This window comes from Apis cerana, linkage group LG3, assembly GCF_029169275.1.
Source record: "Apis cerana isolate GH-2021 linkage group LG3, AcerK_1.0, whole genome shotgun sequence".
NCBI lineage: Eukaryota > Metazoa > Arthropoda > Insecta > Hymenoptera > Apidae > Apis > Apis cerana.
This window is the reverse complement of record NC_083854.1, coordinates 4,660,443-4,687,456: the sequence shown is the minus strand read 5'-3', so window position 1 is coordinate 4,687,456 and position 27,014 is coordinate 4,660,443. Positions and strand designations below refer to the sequence as shown.

Here is a 27,014-nt window from a genome sequence, read left to right as displayed (position 1 = left end):
ATATATTACTCTAAATTTTTGAAAGAATTATATTGATAATACATAATATATAATAAGTTAGAAGAAAAAAAATAAATGAATTTATGTTGTGTATATATATATAATATTATGTATAATATTATGAATATTACGTTATATATATATAATTTATATTATATATATATATATTATATATTTATATTTCTATATATAAATATATTTATATTATATAATACGAAACAATTATTAAAAAATGTATATCAACAATATTAGAAAACAGACTAGTTAGTTTTTACACATGTTATGCTGTAATGTTATCATTTTTACTGTCTAATTAATTATAAAATATTTTAAGTTAATAAAAAATAATTGGAAAAAATAATTTCCAAATATATAAATAAGTATTTTTTATTTTTTTGACATAATTGTAATTTATTTACATTTTCAACTCATATATTAAACTTATATTTAATGTATTAATATAACATATTTAAACGATATAAAGAAATAAATTTTATATTTTCTTTTCTTAGTTAAGGCTAAGAAGTATATTGTTTAAGATCCTTATTTTTGTTTATATTGAACTTAGGAGTTTTCTATGAAATAATTGTTTTATTATAATCAGTTTTTTCAGACGTAATTCCTGCATTTTTCGAATAGAAGGAATATTAATTTTATAACAATATAAAGATCTTAAAATCGGAATTTTACTTTTTTTTTCAATTCTATTTTTGAATTATATTTTATATGTGTATGTATTGGAATATTGATTAAAAAATAACTATAGAATTCGTAAAATGCAATTTTACAAATTTAAAAATATAATAAAAAAAAAAGAAAATGATAATACTTTGAATTAAGAAAATGAGTAAAATGTATATTTTCAGTCAACCAGGAAATATCTTGACGGAAAGAAGCTTCAGACGAATGTCGCGACTTCGGTACTTGACATTCGCACAAGAGGCAAAGGTAAGTTCAACGACTGATTTTGCAACGACAGAAGATTTACAAATGAGAGACCCTGTTGGCCGGCGTGTCAACCAGTCAGCAAAGAGTAAAGGGTTGAGAGCACCTACTTAACGTTGTCACACTGTCGCAGGATTTAAATTCCGAGTCGGTGACGACATTCTCTGTATTCAACATTTTATCACTCATAAATCGGCATGCTTACACGAAATTTGTTGTGAAACGGAAACTAAGCACGCGTTGTATTAATTAAAAAGAATCCATATCTTAAAGATGCATCTATTACTTTTAATTTGCGCAAAAATAAATTTATCTACTAAACTTATCAATAATATATACAATATGCTGACGATGAATAGAACAATGAGCATAAATATATATAAATATATACAAATAAAATAAATAGTTTGAAATAGTTGTTACTGTCTCTTATACAGTGCACCTGTATTAAACAAAATTTGTTATAAAAAAATAATATGACATTTAAATATAAATAAATATTGTATAAATATGAATATATTTATACTTTTCTTCAATTAAAATATTTATTTTTATTATGTTTTTTTTCAATTGTCGTAATTTTAAAGAGAACGCTTATAAAAAAAGAAATACAAAAAGCGAAGTAGAGGTGTTTACCAGTGACGTATCTATATAAGCAATTACGTAGTTTTTATTATTAAAAATTGAAATTTATTATTAAAAAATATGGAAATGAAATGTATATAACATTTATATAAAATATTTTAAATGAATCAAATTTTATGTAACATTGAAAATCTTATATATATAAATTATAACATTAATTAATAGAACATTAAACATTAAAAAGAAATTAATATTTTTATACTTATATCGAATTTAATATAATTCATAAGTAATTCATAAAAATTTTAATATATGTAATAAATATATATTAATTTTTTATTTATTTGAATTTTTTAATTTTTTGAGTTTCTTATAAATGGTCAATTGAAAATTTATATGTTAAAAGAAAGATAACCTAAAAAATAATACAAACCATGCCATTCAAGCTCGTAGTAAATACAAGTATCCTTTTTTTAACGAAGATAGAGATTCTCTGTGAGTTTTAGATGGAGAAAAACTTTCATGTAGCTGACTACCCATTGAGAATTCTTGCATCCCCTATTAGAGAAAAGATACACCCTGAAGAATCCAGCACTGCGATGCTGCCGGATGGTTGGCGTCAATAATACCAAAGTGACGTAATCCTTTTCGAGGTTCGTTATTGGAGGATGTGTCATCCAATGGGGAGGGGTCGATACGGCAGCTGGGAGGCGCGCGCGGTCTCAAAGTGTGCTCCAAGCACGCGTTGCGGCATCGCGGTTCGGCGCGCTAGTAGTGCACTGCTGGAAACACCACGACGAGGTAGGTTTGAGAGAGTAATACGAAGAAAAGAGGGAGAACACGCGAAAGCAATACGAGAGAGACGAAGATCGAATTAGATTGTGAGCGCGCAGAGGAAGCAGGGAGGGTGGGACACATCGTGGGTCCTCGGCGCTAGCGTCAGTTATTCGGTTTACCGCTTCCTTAGCGGGTGTAGTGTGCTTATATATTTTTCGACGATTGTTACGACGAATAACATACGCGAAAAATTATAAACGTATTTGAAGAAATATTTTGTAACGTATATTCTGTTACATACAGAATAAACAGAATAAATCTTTGGACAAGATCTAGTGTCATAGCGCATAATCCCCATCTTCTTGATGCCATTTGGACGCTCGCATTATTTGGATTAAGATAATGCAATAGTAAGTATGATTGTTTCTTTCTCTATTCTGATTATTGAATATCAATGGTTTTAACCGAATTTTATTAAAAAAAGAATAATGAAATTATAGAAAATTTTTTATCATTACACATTTTAAATCGTTACAATTATTCTTCCGAAACGATGTTATATTTTTATTGGCAAACGGAAAATAAAATATTCAGATGATACTATTATAAAATTTAATAATTTATGTGAAGGATATCATAAACATTCTATTACATTTTTTTAGATAAGAAAATAGTTTAATAATAATATATAAAAGTAAGAATAATTTTTTATTTTTGACTAGACAATTAATTGACTGTAGTAAGAAAAATTGTGAAATATTATAGCTTTTAAAATATTGCATGGTTTCCAATTGAATAAACGACATAATGAGAATCATCCAAGATTATATTAAATGTCTGATATCTTTTTAAAAGAAAAACTTGTCTGTTTCTATAATTGTTCAAGATCAGATATGTCTTCAGTATAGGTCAAGTTCAGGGGTCAATACCTCATACCCGTTGAATCTTGAATAAAAGTGAATGCCGTAAATGTAGCAATAGCACCGCGTACCGGCAGATCGATGGAGGTGCCTGGTGCGCTGGTGAACTTGGAAATTTCCCTAGCACACGCGCACTTCCTGCACCCGTGATATTTGCGTATCTATTACATATATTTTGTCCTATACGAACTGTACATGTTTCTATTAAATCTTAAAGTACAAGCACCTAACGTGATGCATAGGATATTTGACGAGTATGTACCGTAATCGAAATACATTGTATGCAAAATATAAAAGATCTTGGCATCATTCAGGATAAATGAAATTTATGAAAAATCTTTATGAAGGATTAAAAATATAATAAAATTAAAATTGATCAAATATAATAAAAATTAACAAATATAAAAATTAAAAATGTTAGTTAAATTTAAATTAAACAATCAAAACAACACTTAATAGTGAATAAAATTGAAGAAGTGAAAATTAAATATAAGATATATATAATCTTGTTATGTATAATTTAATCTTATTTTAATTTTTATTTCTATTTGAATTTATTTTTATTTGATAAAAATATTGCTTTAATTTAAATATTATTAAAGTGCATGAATATAAAAAGAAGAAATAAAAATTGGAGTGTAAAGAATTTAATATTATTGTTATAATTGAATTATTGAATTCTGCTTGAAAATTCTGTTGAAATATATTGAAGTTTTGCCAAAAAAGTAATGGTACATTATGAAAATAAATGATATAAAGTGATATAAATGTATGAGTCATGATATACATGAAAAAAAATAATTTCATTAGAATAAAATAGTATGATAAAACGAAAAAACCGTTTTAAAGCGGCGATTTAATTACATAGCACCAACTATGACAATGAATCAACAATATTTAAATTGAAGTAAATTATAGTATATTTTATATATTTTTTATATTATTTATTTAATATATACTTAATATAAAAGCAAATTATAAATTACAAAAAAAGAACAAAAAATAAAAAATTAAAGAATCAGACATCATACCTTGAAGAATTGATTATCAGAAGATTAACATTATACCTTATATTTATATTATAATTATGTTAATAACTATAATACAATATATAATCTTGAAATTACAGTAAATGAGATTAAAAAGAGAAGGAATTAAAAAGTATGATTTGATGTATTTATAATATTTAATAAAAAGAGAAAAATTTTCATAAATGGATTGATTAAATTATCCAATTATATTAATTATCTTATATATCATTTTTTTTAATTAAAAGATTAAAACAAAGAAAGAAAGGTAAGAAAAATAGAAAATGAAATCATTAATAAACTAAGTGAAAATTCAAAAATCGATCGATTGACTCAAGAACCATATGAGTTTTTAGTACTAGATAAGTTTTTAGTAATATTATTAAAAATCAATTCAAAAAGGAAACTATACAAGACATGTGATATATACCAATTGTCGATGAGTGAATGCAAATTTTGCTATAGATAACTTACAAGAGACATGATATGATCGTGTCGATTATTAGGTAATAGTAGATCCCCTGTCGAGGATGCTTCGACCCTGATGAGCCTAATAAAAGTGACATTATTATCGCTCGCCACAACGAGCTTTTAACCTACGTGGCTCGCTCTGATTTTCATAATCTGGTTCACATCATCATGAAAGCTCTATCCTCCATTTGCTTTTTTTTGTTAGTGCCGGTAAATAACAAAGAGAGAAAGTATTTATAAAAATATAAATTTTTCTTTTTATCTTGTTTTATCTAACATTTACATCTAACATTTGTAAATTATGAAAAGAAAAATCTAGTATCAATTGAAAATGAAAATAGTATTAATTCATCAAAGAAATATTGATTTTAAATTTCATTTGTGATTTTTCTTTAGTCAATTTACATTTAGGAATTCTATTTCCTAACATTATAATTATAATTAAGAAAATTTTAATAGATTTAATTCATTTTTTTTTGTTATTATATATTCATTTTTTTCATTATTTTTATTATTTAGATCTCAATTTTATAAAATTTAAGAAAATTAAAGTATGACGAATTCTCTTTTTTCTAGACTGTAAGAATTTTTCTTTTGTGTTTCTTATTTATCTAATTTTTTCTTGTCTAATCAATATCAAGAATTATTTTAATAATTATTATATTTTTCAATAAAAATTCAGTTTTAACATTTCAATTTACGCAAATTTAACGTTTTATTTCATTGTTTGATCATAATATTTATAGATAGTAAAAAGAAAAAAAAATCTACTTACTATTTTAAAGTAAGCATTTGAAAGATCGTGAAACAGGAAAAAAAGTAAAAAGTGTACATACCCTCCACTTAGAATTTTACTTTCATAAAGTAGACGACGAAGGTCACATTATACGAGTCATGTCAGCTGAAAAGATTTTTCAGATATCTTTAAGATATCTCGATAAATTCGAAGTCCAATGTTTAAGATTATATTCTTTTTTCTGATAAATTAGAAATTACTTGCATCAGAAACACGGAAACCATTTTTCTTCAAGTTAAAGTTTGAAATACTGAAGTATATCGATGGAATATCAATGGTGATATAAAATTTTTCAAATTATCCATAAATTCTATATATCGTAGTTCAAACTCAATGAAGTATTTTGAGAATAAAGAGGAGTGCAAAATATTCAAATATATTTTTTCTTAATTCAGAGTTCAAATCTCTTTTCAATTCTTCAAACTTTTATTCTTTTTCAAGAAACGTATTTTTCATAAAAAAAAAATTTCATAAAGAAATAAGACTTCTACCACATTTCCATTATCCATTATATAAAAATTAAAAAAAATTATAAATATTAATGAATTAGAAAAATTTCACTTTTTATAAAAATCTCAAAAGATTTTCTGTTTGTGAAATTTGATTGGAAATGATTTTTCGAAGATTAGCATTTTCGTTTTATATATAAAAATTTCTGAGGAATAGATTTGAGAAGATACTTCCACTTCAAACACGTTAAAATTCAAAAAACTTGATTTCTCACAATTTCCTAATAAAATTCTTCCAATATCTCTTAGTTTTCTTCTTCAAGTTCTATTCTCGAATAATACGCGAGTTCCCTCGTCGGCCAAGCTCGCAGTTGAACCCGTTTGAATTCATTGAACGTCATCAAGGTATTAGAACGTTTCTCGTGGGCGTGTGGGGGAGCTTCGTATTCGATGGAATCGGTTGGAGCATAGAACGAGTCGGAATTCGAGTACCTGGAAATGTGGTGCAATATGAAAGTGGCGTAAGATCGGTGTAAATAACTACAATGACGGTTGTAATTATTCATTATTCTGAGCGGCAACGTGTCCCATTTGTTTCGAGTTTTTCGACTTGAAGATTATCGCTCCATTTTGAATCCTCGAAATTGTGAGAAATAGAATTATCGAATGGAAACTTTCAATTGATTGCATCGAGTCGAATCGAACATAGCGGTTTTGTTTTTAAACGGTCGCTTTCTTCTTAACGTATTATATACCCGAGATGAATCATCGACTGGGTATCATGATTTTTCATTTACAGAGAATGTGATGTTCTCGATATATAGGATTGTGTAATACACAGACGAAAGAGATGATTTTTTTTATGAAGAGAATGATTTCTATGAATCAAAAATTTAGAATAAATCTTTATATATTAAGCTCAATTAAAAAAAAAAAGAAACTATGTTTTGATTTAAGTCTTCCTGTAAATATATATTTTTGATTTCGTATATTTGTAAATATTAATTATGATTTATTTCCTATCACTAATATTATTTTTTACTGATAGTTTGTATCATTGTTAAAAAATAATAATTAGTGCATTTATATTTAATGAATTTTTAAAATTGTTTCGACTTGTTTCATTAAAATTTATAGGATAAAAATATAATGTTATGGTTTCTCTTTTTTTCGTATAGCTTCGCATATACATTTCATAGGGTGAAGATAGGTGACTTAATTTCCATAGTATGGCTTCTGGATATTCTTAATGTTTTAACTTAAATAATCATTAAAATAGACTTTTCTTAATTTAAATTAATTTTGCTAATTTTATTTTATGCAACATAAATATATATATTTATTTTATATTCCTTATATATATAATAATAATACTAAAATAAAAAGTTCAATTATAAATTAAAAAAGAAAAAAGAAAAAATAAAGAAAAAATTTGATAAATATTACTTCTTCTACAGCATTGTATGAGAGATGATATATGCATAAGGTATGATACAGTCAGAAATCTAGTTCATTAGCTTTAATTTGACAGAAAGATCGTTGCCTTGAGATGACACATTGGTTTAATGAGAGGAAGACAGACAATGTAACATTGTAAAGGAAGTTCGTGGAAATCAAGTGTTAGAAACTTTGCTAGATGAGTTCAAGGAATATGATTCCAATCTCTTGGAACGAAACTGAAGTGGAGGATTCATTGAATTGGATCTGAAGGACTCGAGGATTGCTTTCAAATCGGTTTGAATAAACCTTGTGGAATTAAATACGAAGCTTCGTTCATAATCGATTATTCATACGGATTTGCATGAGAGAAGAAATAAAAGCTAATGAACGATAAATTCAATGAAATGAATTCAACACATCATAATAAAAAGATATCAATTTTATCATCGATTTTAAACAAATAATGAGAAATATTATAAACAATTAAGAATAATAGAAGAGAAAAGAAAATATATAAGATCTAAATAATATATAATGTATATTGTAAATATCTTCTGCTATTCAATACACGTATAGAATATTTTAAGGAGACGAATCGTAGCTTCAAGATCTACAATTAATTTTTCAAATTAATTATATCGATTCTTTTTCAAAGAAAATAAAAACAATGCATCAACACATTTATGGAAACATATATAGTTAAATTACGAAAATATATGTACACATAGAAGTGGTCCTGAAATCTTTGAAGCACCTCTTCATTTCTGGGGCACGCAACAGATTACAAGATATACCACTTGAAATCATTTAAACTTTCCATATATAATAATACAATAACAAGTAATTGAGAACATAAATAACTTAGAAATTAATAATTTTTTTCATTATAAAAAATTTTAACACAAAAGAATATATATTCTCAAATTTTTGTATGCACAGTACATTTCGATAATTTCATTAAGTATAGTAATGTTTAAAATGTAAATTTTATCATAATAACGATGACTTGTTTGAATTTCTCATAGACAATATGAAAAGATTAATTTAGCTTAATGAAATTTTCATTCATCTCTTACAAATGACTTAGCCCAATTTCAAAAGATATTTTTGGAACAAGGAAAATCTTTACGATTAAGTGATTTATTAGAGAGAGTCACTCTTCTTTCTGAATGAAAAATAATTAAAAATAAGTGATTTTACGTATGTCTACTTTCAACATAATCTGTGACATGGACAATGATAAGAGAAGGAGATCTTGTTAGTCATAAACTGGTGATTCAATTTTCAATGCACTCACGGACAATCGAGCGACGGAAATGAGTTTAACAATGACTGCAGAGAGACGATCCGGTTGCATAGGTGCCCTTGACAGTGATAAATAGATACTGTGATAGCCTTGCCGCTAGGATATGATTCCATATGAAAACAAGGAGAATCTCGATTTCGAATTTTTGAGCCGATTTTATTATTTTGCAATCTATTTATATGATGCAAATGTTTGAAAAAGATTATTTTCTCTTTATATAAAAATTTCTATGTAGACTTTTATCACTTTTATCACTCCATGCCGTTCAGTTTGCTACATTAACATGGCAATAACTATAAAATCATAGCCAATAACGATTGGATAATTTCGTTTTTCTTTTTATAGTTTGAATGATTACAGTAGACGATATTATATGTTCCATCGATTTGGTAATTGCATTTGGAGGATAGATGAGTATACATATAGCATATACAAATTATCATGTTAACAAGTCTTATTATTAGTTTCAAACGTGTGGAAGTATTCAATTTAAAATAATTAATATCCGACTGTTAGGTTTCTCAACAGTTTTAATATTTCCTATTGGAAAATATTTATTTTTTATAAATAATATGGTTTAAAATTTTTGTATTCAGAATTGAAATATAAAAGAAATTCTACAAATAAAAATGGGGATATATTGAAGTTCGTTTAAGGAGAATTTTCGGGTCAAGGAAGCTTACGATTCATGGAATCAGTATAGCAAATAACTATAGCAAGATGACCTTTAAGTTGTTAGCGTTTTACCACTACTTGTTCCACAAGTCGAGAACCCAATTGTTAACGATGATAAAATATTCTTGTACTGTGACGCAATTCTACAATAAAAGAAAGAAATGGGGGAAAAATTCAGAATGATCACGTTGAGTAAAGATTCAAAAAAAACCGGTATTACAAGTTATAATGCTTGTTTATATATCGTTTAACTGATTTGCATATATCATCGATTAATAATTTTTTGCTCCAAGCAAACTTTGTTTTTCTATGTTTTGTAATAGAAATAATCGTAGTTTATAAATGATCAATAATATTCTCTCATAAATTTCGAACGGGGAAACTGACGCATTCGTAGCACGCAATGAATCACGTTTCTCCTGAGTGTATTATCGATTGGCCAGTAGCAGGAAGTTCTCATCAGGGTCAATTTTCTGAAATTCATTTTTGATGTCTTGATTATGATGTCGATAATGGATGATAATAATTGATTAATCGAGATAACATTTCTGCGAGTTTTTACATCTCTGTTGTAAAAATTTTTCTCGATTTTTATGAGTTCTCATGTAATTGGATTTAATTCTATTCTATGTAATTCTTGTGTCACGTAGGTCATTCATGGTGATTCATGGTGATCATCAAAGAAAGCTTGATTTCAAACGAAAAGGATAGAGATATAGATAATTGAAGACAAAGATAATAAAAAACTTCAAAACAATTAATTAATTAATTAATTAATTAATATGGATTTATTAATTCAGTATGAATTAACTTCTGAATTTAATTATCCGAAGGTAAACTTTTATTTGAATGAAAAATCATAGCTGATTCTATGAAATTGTTTTTTAATTCTAATGATTCAGATAAACGGAGTCGTGCTAAAAATGTCATTTCCTATCATTAATTTTAATCGAGTTTCTCTGATATTGAAAATTAACCATGATGAATCATTTTTTATTCGAGCATACATGAAATTCTTACAAATAAAAAATTTCATATTTTTCTCCTTAAATTCTATCAAAATTTTAAATTCTCTCATAGAAAAACTAAATTAAACTTAATTAAAGTTCAATAGTCAGTCAACAATCTTGATTCTATTAAATCGTCATTATCCTCGCTTCAACAGGATTCTGTACACAATATATCCCAATTGAGGGAAACAACAGTGACGAATCAGCAAACAGTGAAGTTCTTTGTCCCATTGTGCGCGACTTGTGACGACGCGGTAGGGTGTACCTGAGGTGTCTCCTCGTGATGTTTGCTTTGTACCCGGTAAAATTTACTTCTTCCTCGTCATTACCACAGTCTGAAGTGTTTGTCGCGGCTTTTTCTTTCTTCCTTTCTTTTTTCTTTTCTCCTTCTCTCTTTCATTCTCTACTCTTTACTTCACGCCAATGCCAGGGCAACAGAGAACGAAAGAAGTGGAATAAACTACAATTGTAACGCGTGTGTGCACGTGGCTAAGAAGCAAAATCGTAAAGTGTTCTTCACTCCGGCGTGGATTGCTATGCGGGGGTGTTATCATGGTAACGCTGATAGCACGACTGTGGAAAGTCGATACCTTTCTCATTTCGTATTCCAAGGCAAGGGCATGCCCTATCTACCATCCTGACATACCAACTGTGACCCTTGTTTATTTTTTACATTTTTGAATGTGTAAAACTGTGCACAGTACCCCTTCGTCCATAAGGGCCAGGCCAGTTATGGGAAATTTATTTTAAAATAATAATTTTTCTCATTATGTTTGTACTCAAATTAATTGTTCATATTTATCAATATGGTTCACTATACTCATTCACACTTATATTCTTCAATAACTCTACACCGATCTTTTTATAAAATTAATTTGTAATATATAAAACATTTACATATATAAAATGAAATAGTATCGTAATACCGTTATATCGCTTGCGAATACATATCATTATATTTGTCAAATTAATACTAGTGGCTAGTATTTACTGGATTAATAACATTTACTTTAACATATATATACACGCGTTGGATATACCGGTGCAGGAAGTGCGTTATCAAACAACGCAACAGTAGTGCAATTGCAATAAGTAGCCCATTAAATGCGGTCGACATTGGAAAATTTTCAGCAATTTTTCTATCAGACACGATAGAACGATTTTCTCACGCAAAGAAATTATTTAATCGGCGCATGGATTATATAAATTCGAGGGGCGGTAATGCGTTTCACGAATCGGGCCAGTTTTGTGTTGTATCGTGGCGTGAAAACGAGGCTAACTTCGTTTCAACCATGGAATCGAATTAAATAGGACGGAGATCAATCTGATTATTATTTTAGTTGAACTTGGAACCGGAGTAATCCAAGAAACTCGAGACTTTGGTCGAGATATTGCATGAATGAAGATATATGATTGTGAGTTCAGACGGTTTGGAAGGCAGATGTTGAAAGGGTTAATTTTACTTTTTTTTATCGACAAAGTGAACATTCCTTCGAGCGACGTAACAAAATTAATGTTAATTACATTTTTTCTCTTTAGAAATGAAAATTTCATCGAAAAATTCCTTTCGAAATAAATATTCGAAAAATATTCGTACAATTTCTAGATAAATTCTCGTATCTACAATGTTTCTCAGACTAAACTATTTACCTATATTGTTATCAAATTGTACAAATATCAGAATGTAGCTGCATTCCGAATAATACTGGGAATATCTTTCGTCGATCGTATCGGTTTTCGCGACGGTGCAGGGAACGATAATCTATTTATCAGTGCATATGTGTACCCTCGAGACTGGTCCCTTTCATGCGCAATCGACCAATGCTCGCTCCTTTTACGATATATACCAAAGGTTTCAAGTGTCCACCTTTACCGGCCTCTAAAACTCGACCTTCGATGTTCGAATCGTGTTCGTTCACGGTATATGCCAATTTACCTCGTCCCAAAGCATCTAGCTGATTTCACCTTAAAATATCTACACTTTATCATCTCTTTAAAATGCGATGGTGAAGTAGGATCATTTTTAAAATTCTTTAAAAAAATTCGTGGATTCGTGGACAAGGAGATGAATACGAATAATGTTAAAATAGGTTGATTCTGCGGGGGGAAAAAAAGAGAAAAGAATGCTATCGCGATAATAACGAAAAATTGTGTCATAATTTAATGATGCCATAAGTAGGCACATGATACTAAATGGTAATTGGAATACAAGTTAACGTAGGTAATGGATAGTTGTAAAGAACAGGCGCAAATAACATTTGCTCTTCACTTTGTTACGTTTCTTACATATAATTTTTCTATTAAAATTAATTTTAAATATTGCAAATTATTAAACGATCGAATAGAATATTACATAAAAAGAACGTAAGAAAAGAAATAAATTTTTAAAAATTTTTCTTCATAAGTAACATTTTCTCTCCGTGTTCATTTACCATTATCGATCATCTAATGATAAGCAACGTATCTCCAAGACAAATACAACTGTCTTTATCACGCTTCGATCACGATTTACATTACACAGTGATTCCATCACAAAATAAAAGATTTAAAATAAATCTGAGGTGTACTATTCCCACGAGCCTCGGAAACCGTATTCGACGAGGGACGAAAGAGCAATCTACGGTCAGAGAATGGCCAGACTTTCTCTAAAATTACTAGCTCTAAGAGATCGAAGGTATTTCAAAGCTAATTTAGCGTGAAAGTCAATTATCTAATTTCATCGGTAACGTTTCACCGTAAATGCACGCCGATATATCGCGTGATTTTTATTTTTTTTTTAACTATAATCCGTATCATCGAGAGAAAGGTTTCTTTAATTAGAGCGATCTTTACAGAGAATGATTTTATAAGATACAATTTAACTTTAAATATTAAGGAATTACCGTGGAATCGTTTTGAATTCCGTGGTCGAAATCCTCGAAACTCATTGGAGTTTAGTGCCAAGAAAGGTCAAAGACCTTTTATAGTTCCAACAGGAGATCGTATCTCTTCTCGTTACTCCTTTAGAAAGTGGCATCTATTGGACGAAAAACTTTGTAGTAGGTTGTGCCTCTCTTGAATAGACGTTCAAATGGAATATTTGTTTTCACTTGATGATGAAGCACGACGAAGAAAGATGCAGAGAAAAAACGTTTTATTAATGTTCGTATTTATTGTGGCAGAGTATGTTTAATATTAGATCAAATTAGATTTGTACGATTACGAAAAATAAACTTTCTCGAAAGATGAAGACATTTACAAATCGACTGATGTGTACAATCACGTAATCGAGCATTTTAGTTGGGAATAAAAATTTCTTATTAAGATTTTTTAGAAAACATCGTACAATCAATTCGTTAAGAATTTAATTTAATAATATTATTAATCAAATTTTATTATAAACATTTTTATAGTTTCGAATATTTTTATATTATTAAATCAAAGAAAGACTTTGATATGTATTCTCGAATTACGTTCTAACATTATATAAAGAATGTATAGTTGTCATAATATTGTATCGATTGATCTTGAACAAACGAGTATTAATTCTTTAAAAATAGAATCATCTCGAATAAGAGGTATACTTTTAACATTATATAAACGTATTGAATTATCATTCCAGTTTACGATGCTTTTTTTTCTTTTAAGAGCAGTCATTATGGATTATACACCATCCACAGTGTGTAACGCAATTATCATTCCTCTATCGATCACTAATAACGAAAATAATTGAGATAATAAATCATGTTATATTATAAAATAATAGTTGCAATAAGAATACACACACTTCCCTTCACATAGTTGGGACAGTATACGTAACGACACGTACGCACCATCGTATCACCGTCATGGAAGGATGCCTTAAATTTTTATGCAGGCTCGCAGAAACAATCACAATCCTCCCATTATGGTGTCTCCTCTTCGTCGTCTCAGACGTTTATGTACCTTCTGATGCGCGACGATCTTAATTAAATAAACTTTATGTGCCGGTATGTGCTCGACTCGTATAAAAGTTCCGTACCAGTTAAGGTCAGTAGGTCGGCGTCGTATCAAATGAAATATACGAATCCAACCCGACCGAATTGCACGAAGGACGATGTCGGCGTGTTAATAATGCATGCGGCACACATAGCGCACAACATATAGCCTCTTTCCCTCTTGTCTGTAAATCTTGTCAATCGTGCACCTCGAAGGCATCATCGTCATCCGTGACTAGGGTGCACGCAGTTTTTTCTTCTCTTTCCTCTCTCTTTCTCTCATTTCTTTCCGTTTCATTATGTTTGCTCTCGACTCGCGGCTCTCGATCCCTTTGATGTATCGTGTATTTGATATCGAATCGCGTGGTCGCAACCAATCTATCTTGATGAAAGCCGCAACGAGAGAAACCTGCTCTTTTTCTCTCTCTCTCTCTCCCTGCTTTCGATGGCAATCGATGCCCGCTTTTCATGGTCACTTTGGGGAAAATTGAATTTTGCAGGGGTTGAAAAGAGGATGCTCGATGTTTTCGTGGTCAAAAGAATAATGATCGAAACGTTTTTTTTTTAAATAGAATGGATCAAGTTTTGGTAGATTAAATAATTTTCTCTGTAAGCAATGGAAGTTTATCCATGACGATAATTAACTTATTATCGAAATTTTAAGGAGAATTAATATTCGATTTTAATAATCTAATTCCACTAACCCATTTATCGCTTCAAATACACAGTGAATTTTCTCTCTTATGAATTAAAATATTCGTTTCTATCTACACATAAAAAGCAATTTCATCCAACTCGTTCATGTCTATACCCTCGAAACTGTAGTTATTCCGAATCGTTGAACGTGCCAAGCGATTTCGAAAGGAAACGCAACGATTAAATCGGCAATTTACTCTCCCTCGGTGTGAATCGCACGGAAGCCGGAAAATGATGTAACCAGAATTCCACAATGGACCGTGATCCTCATGGTGAAACGATTCGCAACCTAGACTTACGCGACAGAAAAAGGGGGGAAAGGATAATAATTCTCCATGCATACACGTAATAGGCTATTTACGTGAAACGAGCAGATGGAATAACGTTTCATGAATATAAATTTCCTTGGTTTCCAACAGAAAGAGGAAAAAAAATAAACGGTAAAACGGTTTATTATTGGAGCTCTTTAACTTGTATTCGAGACATTATCGAGGTTGGCGCTTCGCATTATCGGTAAAGTAACTGGTTGCAAAGTAACTTGTTGACAGGCCACCTACTATGTGGACACCACCTCTTTTATCCTATTATTTTCGGTCGAACGATGATAAGCTAGGCTTGGTATCTCTCCAATGTCATGATCAAATGTCTCGTATTTTTTCATCCGATTTGTTTCTTTTTTTTTTTTTTTTTATAGCACAAAATCCTTTCTGCATATTTTTTCGTATGTAAAAATAATTATTTCGACCAATTTTCAAATGATTTTAAGTTCCTTTTTTTGTTTAATGTGATAATTTAGTTTTAGTAAAATATCCTATATGTGGATTTTTGGAAAATAAAAGCATATGATATAAAATGGTAAAAAAATATATATATATATATTGTTTTTGTATTATTTTCATGATTATTTTCGATTAATTTTTCTATTATTTTTTTGATATCTTATCGAGCATTTTCAGAGCATATAATAAGAGTATTCTATTTAAATACGTTGTATTTTATGTATCAGAGTATTTTTATGCATATGTATTTCGATTATTGTGTATAAAATATTTTTTAGATTAAAATATGTACATTTAAACAATGAAAGATTAAAAAATGAAAGGCAAAGATTCATATAATACTGATCACTTGATAATCGTTTGATAATATTATCTTTCCACGTGTCATCATGGAATAATTTCCATGTGCATTCTTAGAATCTATCATCAGATACTCAGATAACATATATTTTAAAATAAATATTTAATCTCTTTCTCTCATTCTCAGTCTTCAAATATTTATATCATTTACAGATCATCTATCTTCATCAAATAATCTATAACCTTATCTGACCATGTATAATATATAATAACATTTCTTGTATTTTTAAATAATCAAATCTTCTTGACCAATATTAATAATATTCGCGAATTTTAGAAATTTTATTTGTAACTTACAAAATTTAGATAAATTTTTTTTTCCAGATATTTGGTCGAGTATTCTTAGTATTCTTCACTTTCATTATTAGCGATCCTAGTTTCGAAATACATAACTCGATATTTGATGAATTTGGAACGTACAAATTCAGAACAGGATATTTAAATATCGAATTTAATCTTTAAAATATTCCTTATTTTATTCTGATGTTGGAACACTTCGATAATAATCTAGCAACGATCCCGTTGATGTTTTATAAAATCACATCTATGTAGGACATACTTCCATTTTGGAATATAAATGGAGATGCAACTAGAGATTCGACAGAAGATACCTCGTTTTCGAGGCTAATTAAATCACGAGCGACTGGTCGTTCAATAAAACCGCTCGGCTGATCGAACAACTGGAAATAGAACGGGAAATTCTCACAGCTGATCCATAATGTATCGAAAGAAATCTAAGAATTCGAATTAAGATTAATAATTAAGATTATACATTTTTAAAAATTATTAAAGCAAATTAAAAAGAAAAGAATGAAAGAAAAATAGATAATCAAACTTTTAAATACTTACTGTAAGTTTATAAAATAACGAAATAAAATGAAAACATGTTAATAACATAAAGAATAGTTATAATATTGAATAGATTACTTCTGTATAAATATAAATAATCAGAAAATAAAATAAAAACCAACATGATATTAATTAAGGAAACCCAACAATCTTTTTTACATCATTGAATAGCAATTTAAAATACTTACTGAAAATAAAAAGAAAATTATTACTTCTTGATAAAAACTCATTGCAGACGGACAAATTGCATAGAAATGTGTCGCAGAATAATTGAAAAATTGGGGGGAAAAAACGATTTATCTTTCACAACGTTAATTCAATACGATCAGTTTATAAAAACGAATTCTTTTGAGCCGATAGCTATTCTCATTTCGATTTAGGGAGGACTAGATGGGGAATTTTATTGCTTGGTCGTTCAACATGCTCGACCGACCATCACTGGGTCTAGCGTTCCACGTAGGAACGCACAATGCGCGATATCTCCACCAGGTCAGAGCCCTTTTTCGATCGTTCGATCGAAAGCAGCAACAATACCGATGCATCCGCGGGAATCCATGGGGCAGAACGGAAACGTTTTGTTAAACTATGAGTAAACATAAGGGTATAGCGAGTACTCCACGCTACCTACCTACGATTTCACTCGTCAATACAAATACGAAATAAAATACTACCATCTTTAGTAGTCTTTTATCATTTTTTTTTGGTTTTACAAAGTTCGTTTCAAACTTTCTAACTTTGCTTAAAAAGGTAAATGAAACTTGCAACATATTTTGGGAAATGTTAGTAGATAGGATATTTTAAGTAAAATAAATAAGACAGAACAGGTACCTCACGATTTTTAATCCATCAAGTAGCGCGGAATAAAATTGTAACTATCGATATTTATATTGTTAACGATATATTGTTAACGATTAATGAGATTTCATTCAATTTGCGATATAATTAAAATATCAATGAGAAGAAATAAGATGAAGTAAAATAAGATACAGTTGAAAATAAGGTTTTGTGAAAGATATATATACAAACCTTATAATTAAATGAATTGAACGATCACGTGTCTAGGATCAATTTAAAAGAATTAATGAAATTTCAGGGATTATGGGAATGGAATTTAATTATTGGATAGTGTATTTGGAAATTTCCATCTTTGAAATTGAAATTAATTTATGTAATCGTAGTTTGTTCAAATAAATTAATACTTTCGACTGATAGGACAATAAATTCTAATAAATTTTTATAAAAAATGTACAGTTGTAGCTATCTTATAACTTCATATAAATGGAGATGTATATATGTATTTTGAAAATACAACTTTTAAACATAATATTTATAATATTTTGAAATATTCGTTTAAAACAAAAGATTCTATTTGAATTTTTTATTTCAAAGTGAATGCAAGATCTTTAAATTGAGTGTTTAAATGCGGAGCACTTTGCCGCATAAAATTGCATCATTTCTTAAATGAAATTGATCCCGGTCGCGATTCAGGATCACTTGGAACGAAAAACACAGATGCTCTTTTGTTCCCTCTAGCTACAACGTCACGCTTTTGTTCAGCTTTTTACGCAATGGAACAAAGAGCATCCACCTCTCTTTGTGAACCCTAATCTATTTTACTCGCCAAACTAGATTATGGAACAGCCCTCCTTACAATTTGGAGTTATCCCAAAAATCGACAACCAAGTCTTTCAAATATATAGTTGCTTATTTTTTTCTTTCTAAAGAATATAAATCGTTTGAAAAAAATATTTAAAATTCTCTTATTTCTTTAATCCACGTTGCTATTAGCATATAAAAAAAATTTCGAATTTTATATTATTTTAATGTATAATTAAAAATTTAATGATATAATTATTTAATCAAAATAATATATTTAAATAATATAATGTATTCTACGTGTATTTAAGAGGAAAAAGTTATACTGATTAATAAAATTGAATAACGTAACCTAACTATTCTCTACAACTCAAAAATATGAGTCACGAATCAACAGATCAATAACCCAAGACGATTAGCTCAAATAGTTTTCAAAGAAATTAATTTCCTCCAATTTATTCGTCAAACATTTAATTAAAACCTTTAAAAGATAAAAATTTCTCTAAACTTCCCCCATAATCATGTAAGAATTTTCCCATTTCATCATTAAATCGGCCGCAATAAAATAGTATTAAATATCGCGTAAAAATTGAGTTAAGATTTACTCTGTTGCCCATGTTCAAAGATAACTTTAGAAGTCAGTCAAGCGAGATCTTAAAATGAAAAAGCAAAGAATTGTACGCAGTGGGGCACGAGCGTTATAAAATAAGTGTATTATCACGTAAACGGATATGCCACGGAACCGTTACAGTAACTTCTATGTATATTGAAGATATATATGTACCAGGTACACCTTGAAAGGAAACTAGTGCATTCATGCTTCCTTCCAGACTAACATTTTTTACGACCGAACCTTTCTTTTTTTTTTTTCCAACTCGATATTATATTATTTTATGAATCTCCGTTAATGATGGGTAAAAGCCTGCAACTTCCGTTACACCATTGACTGCGAATGCGTAGATGAGCATGACCGATTAAGTTTATAGAAAATTTTAACAGAGAAAAATTATAATTTCTTTTGTAAAACGAGAAAAAATAATTTTCTCTGTTATATTTATTCGAAAAGTAAATTATTGATCAATTATTTTAAAATCGCAAAGAATTTGGACAAGTTTTAAAATTTTAATATTCCAATATTTAATATTAATTTGAAAATGTTTTAAATTTATAAATCTAATAGTCAGATAGAGGGTATCGAAAAATAAAAAATCAATTATTTCAAATTATTGTGAACTGATTTCAAGAAAAATCTCTTCTTTTTCAACGTTTATCTATTATTAACATAATAACTTTGGATCGTCTAACTATATAATATTATCTAGAAATTGCTAAACATAAAAATATCTTTATAAAAAGAAACTTAAGAAATACAGGAAATCATACATTAACACGTTCCATGTAGCTCGAAGGTAAAATTTCCACTGACCGAAGAAAAATATTCAAGATTCAATTTTTCCAACAAAATATATATATATATAAAGTATACTATAAATTTTAATCTGTTTCTACTTTTTTACAATTAAATATTTTTATTATAAAATTATAATTTCTTTTTCCTTTTTAAATTCTTGGATATTCTTATTCTTTAAAAAATTTAAATAACCAAGAATCTCTTAAGAATTTATGTATGTATTACTATTTTTTTATAATTGAAAATTTTATTATAAATATTCGATTCTTTTTTAAAGTCTTTTTTTTGATGTTTTCAATTCTGTCGATATTATTAACTTTGAACAAAATTGTATAAAGTTTTGACTCTTAAACTGAGAACTTCCAAAGAAATATATTTCATGAATAATATGTAAGAATTCAAAAACAGGAAATTGATAAAATAAAAAGAATTGACCATGAATACGATATGAGAAAATATTTTGGCTCGATCACAGGACACTCTAGAAATATTCGCGTGTTCGTTTCGTTTTCTTGCCATTAACTGAAGCGAAAACACACGAGGCGAAGTAGGAGATCCAGTTATACGCGAGCTGTGTTAAAGATACGCTCTGTAAGCAGAAACATAATCGCAAAGAGGCAAGGTATTACTGTTACAAAAGTTAAGGTCGCTATAAAACACGTTGAAACGTTGCGTAACATTGTATTTAAAAATTGGAAACTTGGCTGATTTTTGAGAACACCATGCATTATATAAGAAAAAGACAAATAATGATAGATTACTTTGTCAGAAACGATTATGTTTACTTTAAAAAAGAAAAATAATAATAAGAAAAAAAATATACATTGTCTAAAAAGTATGGCAAATGATAATGTATTATTTTCATAAAAATATTATCTATAATTGATTTTTTGAAAAAAATTTTTCAAAATGAAGAAGTTAGAGGAATTCTCAAGAGTTTTATCCTCAAATAAATTCTTTTACTTAATTTTCTCTCTAAGGCAGAAATATTATCAATTATACAAATCAATAGAGCGAGAAATTTTCGTTTATCTTAAAAAATATTCTTATTTTTACAATATTTTAAATATTATTACAATCTTTACTTTTCCAAATCCTCAAAACTATTCGAATAAAAATTAATTCCACGCAATATTAAGAATATCCTCGAAGAAAACGATGAAGCTTCAATCCATTAACAATATATACACAGGTTAAAAAAGCTAATAGCGCACACGATGTTAAATTTGCCGATATTTTTTTTTTCTACGGTGCAAGCTGAGCCTTATTATCTCAAATTACCTCTAAATTAGCTTGCTGTATCGTAATAACGATCTCATTAGAACTCGTCTCCTTCGTTCACCACGTGTTCAACCCTTTCCTGGATTAGATATGAACTACACTCTTGAACTTCCGGCATGTAGATTTTGCGAATAGCTCGCACAAAAAATTATTCTCTTCACAGACATTTTTATTTCTTCTCTTTCCCTTTTTTCCTTTTTTTTTTCTTTCTTTCTTTCTTTCTTTCTTCTTAATGGCAAAACGTTAAAATTGCAGATGTCTTGGCAAAGGATCTTCCTCGCTGTAGGACTATTCGGTGTTCTTCTATTGCTGACGAATGCAGACAACAGCGTGCACATCCTGTCAAAGTACCAATTGATCACTTCGACCACCCTGAACTGGCTGCCCCGCACCCATTATGATCGCTTCAAGGAAATAGTCATTGGTGGTTTCGAGATCGAAAACTCGGAAGGTATGTCGAATTAGAGGAGAAAACAGGATGAAATATAATCTTTTCGATGATTAACTTTGTCAAAAAATCTTAATTTTTGTTACGAAAAAGCATTGAAATATAAAATGCATTAAAATAAATTAGTTTTTTATATGTATCGTATAATCATCATAAATGAATTAATCCTAAGAACTTTGATTGATTATTTATTTAAATTTAATTAAACATTCTTTAATATCTTTATCCTTCAAATTTTAGAAATTGAAATAATTGAGAAAATTCTTTCGAAATATTTAAGAGAAATGTAGGTTCGAAGAAATTGTGTTTAAATATTTTATTATAAACGAATATTTATCATGACAATCTCATAATTAAGATACATCCTTAAATCGAAATCAAGCAAGTGTCTGGCCACCACTTGTGAATGGTAATGTATATCATTTACACTCGGAAAGCCTGCACGGTTGCACAAGCTCGCGTTAATTTCCCGTTCTTACTAATTGCCGCTAAGCATCGCCTCGAAGCAACATTTTCAAAAGAGCCCATGAATTAACTTTTCTCGCCTATACACCTGGCTCAGACAGGATTATTCTCTCTTGACAATATCTTGAATATGCAATTCTCATCTCCTCCATCCCCTCTCTTGGCTGGATAAAAATATCCAACCGTTCTCGTCTCTTCCGATAAAAATCCGTCGACATTTATTTTTTTCTTTTCTTTCTTTCTTTCTTTCTTTCTTTCCGCAGACGACTCGTTCAACAATCAAGCAGACAAATCAGAAAAAAGAGTACCCCTGTACGTATGCAGGGTATTGCACACGACTGTCTGGGTGGCTGGTGCCCAAAGGGGTAACGAGCAACGATGCACCGTGACGATGCACGGTACCGTGCAGTCGTACGATAAATACGACTTGCTCGAGAACGTGAACAATGCAGCACGCATCAACTGGGAGTACTTGGACAAATACAAACCCACCCCGTTGGGAGCTGTAGCCACGGAGAAGATGTTCGTCGCCCGGCACCTAGCGGAAACCCCCAAGAACACATCGGCGGTGAGATATACCCATTATATCGGCACCTTGGCCACCAACGACAACATTTTAGAGAGTATCAGCTACGTGAAAGATGTAAGTAATTGCTACGCGGCTCGTGCAGCGTGGAATACATGGTGTTCTCTCTCTCTTTCTCTTTTTCTTGAGGAAGAAGGATGTTTGTAGTTGAGATTGCAATGCTTGCGTTTCGCGTTTGTAAGGTGGTAGAGGGATTAAGCCATTCGTATCATGGAATGAAAACATACTGAGGGTTAGTGGGGGTTAGTCTCCTCTTTTGGATACGATGTTTGCTTGGATGGTGGAAATTGCAATGGCCGTAATAGAGATTTGTTAATGGAGAGTGGTAGAGGGAATTGAAACGAGAAACAGGGGAGGAGGATGTTCCTTTTCAGATGTGAAGTTGCGGTTAAGAACCGTTTACGGGTTGGTTTTCAGTCGAGAGAATTGGATGAAAATGGGGCACTGCCACCGGATTTTAAGATTTGCGGTGAATTAAACCCTTTGCGATTCGAACGGCAGTGATTTATATTCGATGCAATAGCAGTTTCGATAATTGTTTGTAATTTGTATATATATTTTTATTATACGTTTTACCTGTTAAAACTTTTTATTTAACGTGAAATAGGAAAGGATTGACATAGGATAAAGAGTACAACAGGAAAATATAGTTATTAGTATAATTGATTGAAGGGTAATCTTGCATGCAAATGACGGATAAACTGATTTCATTTATCGGCTACGTAATTGATCGATACTTATTTTAAATTAGAAGAAATTTGTTGTTTTAGTTAGAGAGTTAATATTATTCAAAACGTGAATTGCATTTCAATAAGTAAAAATTAAAATATTGAATTATATATAGATTTTTTTTTAATAAAATATAATTAAAAAGCATTATGTTTTTTCCGTTAGGATGGTACAGAAGGAATTGCAAAGAGTGGTGACATTCTGGTCGAAACGGAACCTATCTATTATAATCTGACGATGGTTAAATTAAGTTGGCCTAAAAAACGAGTGACCAAAATGTCAAGTAATCCTTGTATATTTGATAACGCGACGATCATCAATAATGGACCGGAAGCTGCAAAAATGGCGAAAGCTTTCACTTACACGTACAATTATTCTATGTACTGGGGTCAAGGTCACGCCATTCTAAAAGGTCTAAATACATTAATTGTATTGATGAATGGTACGACTTTGCCACAAATAATGTGGGGCACAAAGGAAACTAGTACTCGTACTGATGCATATACGTGAGTATTTTTTGTATTATTTAAAATAAATTAATTAAGGCATATGAGAAATAACAGATATTTTTTTTATACAACTAATTATTGACAGCTTTTAAATAATATTAAATAATTTATTTGATTAAAAAAATTACACTTTATATTATGAACATATCTCTAATTATTATCATTATATAAATATAATATTATATTATATTCATTTAATATATTAATATTTATTTATAACAGGGTGGAAATAATCCTCGAACCCGGTACAGGAATAAACGTTACTTTAAAAGGTTATTGTATCGATATGGAAGTACCCTATTCTGGAACCTTAATTTCGCATTACGAAGATGGAGAGACCAAATCTCGTTTGATAAACGGTATTCGCAGCGAACAGACAATATTTGATGTAAAACCCGAATTTGGACCTATCTATTTCCTTGGAAATTACAGTTTAGTTCCTACAACCACCGCATCACCAACAACGGAACCGAGCACTACTACTACTACCACAATTTCTCAAAACACGAGAAAAAATATTCATCGTGATCATAACATAGATGATAACGAGGATCACGATGAGAACATGATCATACCACCGAAAAAATCGGATATATCTAATATGCAAAGCGACGATGGTGGACCGTTGTCATTGAAGAATAAAGTAGAAACGACGCACTCTGGAACATCTCTATTTAGAATAAATTTAGGGATGTTTATAATTTCGTTAATAATTATCGTCCATAGAATTACGTGAAATAATTACAACTTTAAAAATATTTTAATTACCTAAGTTACAATAGTAATATATTCGTAGAGAAAAAATTGTCCAGAGATTACAAAAGAAAATATACCAAAAAAAAGGAAAAAAAATAACATAAAAAAGAAAAAAATAGAAGAACAAATCACACCGAAATATTGCTGTAATTTCGTACATATAGCGAGTGTGGATATGAAATAAAAAAGCTCCTTCGTTATAAATTGCTGATCAGTCAGAATGCCGTGTCAGAGCTGACATAGTGCTTGCCTTTCAAAGATGAATAAAAAATACTTCATATTTAATATATATATATACATAAAAATATATATATATATATACATTTAGGATAGCGAAAAATATCTTAACGATGAGCTAGTCTCATGACGAATGTTAAGTACAAGCGATCGCAGCCAACATATATATGGATATGTTAACAACTATAGATCGTTAACATTTACCTCTATATTGTTGAATTAACTGATGAATGTAAACTAATGACATTCCGTCTTTAAACTAATCTTGCTGTGAATCGATTTTCCAGTTAAACTATTTTATGCCTTCGCAAAGTGTACATTCTAGAATCTTTTCTGGGAAAAATTTTGAAGAAAAGCTTTGAATGGAAAAAAGAATAAGAAAGAAAAGAATGATATCCTTTTTTGAGAAAGACGTGTTCAAAAAGAATTTAGAATTACCACAGGTATTATTTCAGACAACTATATATGTATATAAGAATGTGAATAGCTTTTAAAGAAAGCTTTTAATGATGAGTAAACGAATGGAAATTGAAGAATAATAAAAGAGAATAAGAATGTGAAGAGATAAAGATTCGCGAATTAATGCAGTTATATATTTTTGAGAGTGCAGTATAATTTTAGAAAATTGTAAGATTTATAAAGGTGTAGCAAATAAGAATATGTAGACTTCAGGTGGATGGGTACGTGGTATTTTTCCAACGCTATTTTAGTATTATTTAATCGACTGATGTAAAGCTTTGAAAGATCCTTAGATAAAACAAATAAAAAAAAAATAATAGGATTTGCTACGTAATAATAATAATAATAAATAATAATAATAACAATAATAATAAAGTGCACACTATTTGAGAATGAATAATAATATGTAAATTTTCAAATAATATTAAAGAATTAAAAAAAAGCTATTAATATTTCTATAATTATTTGAAATGATTTGTTTTGAATACAGTAAAAATAATACAATATTTTGTGTACCCATCTGTCTCATGTAAAGTGATAGGGCTTGCAGATTCCTAAAAAATAATTATTAATGGAAATTGTAATGACAAACGAATGCAGTATTTTAATTTGTATAGATATGTTAATAACTTGTAAAGTATATTTGTTTGATAAGAAAACGAGAAATACGAACTTATTTAAAAACTACATTTAATAGAACTTGGTTTTGCGTTGGAAGTTTCGAAAATAAAATAGTATTTATCATACATTCGTTACGTATTCTCGATATTTTCTTAGTACATTTATATGTATATAACGTAATTTCTATATTTCTTCTTATTAGGAAACTGTTACGAATTTATTTAATCATTTATAATTAAGAACGGTAAATAACATTGTATGAATTATTCATATTTTATTACATTATATGCACCAATGAAAAAAAATATGCAAAAATTATCATAAATCATTTAATTTGAATAAAAACAAAATGTCTATAATTTTTTAATATATATATAAAGTAAGCCTAATCACAATATTGTGATATATTCAGTAAAAAATTTATGTAGATTTATGTAGATGTAAAAAGATATAACATATTCTGTTAAATAATTTGTTAATTATAATAGAAAGCAATAATTTGTTGCAAGATTGGATCATGTAAATTTTAGAATGTTATGTGTTTAAATGAAACAGAAGAAAAAAATAGATAGAAGATAAAGTAAAATAATGATATTTAATACTCAACAATATTTTCTCATTGTGAATAAAATGATACATTGGATGTGGCTCAAAGTAAATCAATAATATAGTATCAAGATAAAATTAATTTTATCTTGAAAAGAAAGAAACAAAAGATAATAGGATATCTGTGTATTTGGAAAAAGAATTATCGCTTATTTTTTTGTTGCTTCTTCATATTTCTGTATGCCTTTGAGAAAATGTTAATAAAAATTCTAACATAAAAAAATCGCATTTAACCATATCCACAACTATTCTCAATTTTTATAAATAT

At 29.1% G+C, this 27,014-nt stretch overlaps 2 protein-coding genes and 1 long non-coding RNA gene across 5 annotated transcripts in view; 1 reads left to right on the top strand and 2 right to left on the bottom strand.

Annotated features, from left to right (window-relative positions):
• The window catches only part of LOC107993869 (mitoguardin), a 32,505-nt gene that overhangs the window by 4,032 nt on the left and 1,459 nt on the right, over positions 1-27,014 (bottom strand). The window lies entirely within an intron of this gene.
• LOC133665779 (uncharacterized) lies at positions 372-21,588 on the bottom strand. Of its 2 annotated transcripts, none has more exons than XR_009829064.1 (3): positions 21,331-21,588; positions 1,964-2,312; positions 372-1,109 (listed from the first exon to the last, which is right to left on the bottom strand). It is a non-coding gene; the product is annotated as an uncharacterized LOC133665779 (long non-coding RNA). The 2 variants fall into 2 exon arrangements; XR_009829065.1 differs by having other exon boundaries at positions 1,964-2,309.
• Positions 2,214-26,969, top strand: LOC107993870 (protein unzipped). Of its 2 annotated transcripts, none has more exons than XM_017050525.3 (5): positions 2,214-2,331; positions 21,586-21,781; positions 22,507-22,886; positions 23,724-24,064; positions 24,290-26,969. In XM_017050525.3, the coding sequence occupies exons 2-5, from the start codon at positions 21,586-21,588 to the stop codon at positions 24,801-24,803; spliced, it is 1,431 nt and encodes a 476-aa protein (XP_016906014.1). In that variant the 5' UTR covers positions 2,214-2,331; the 3' UTR covers positions 24,804-26,969. The 2 variants fall into 2 exon arrangements, with proteins under 2 accessions (XP_016906014.1, XP_061928341.1); XM_062072357.1 differs by having other exon boundaries at positions 2,267-2,717.

Coding starts and splice junctions, on each gene's coding strand:
- LOC107993870 (XM_017050525.3), top strand. CDS start 21,586: ATGTCTTGGCAAAGGATCTTCCTCGCTGTAGGACTATTCGGTGTTCTT. Junction 21,782..22,506: donor CGAGATCGAAAACTCGGAAG/GTATGTCGAATT, acceptor TTCTTTCCGCAG/ACGACTCGTTCAACAATCAA. Junction 24,065..24,289: donor ACTCGTACTGATGCATATAC/GTGAGTATTTTT, acceptor TATTTATAACAG/GGTGGAAATAATCCTCGAAC.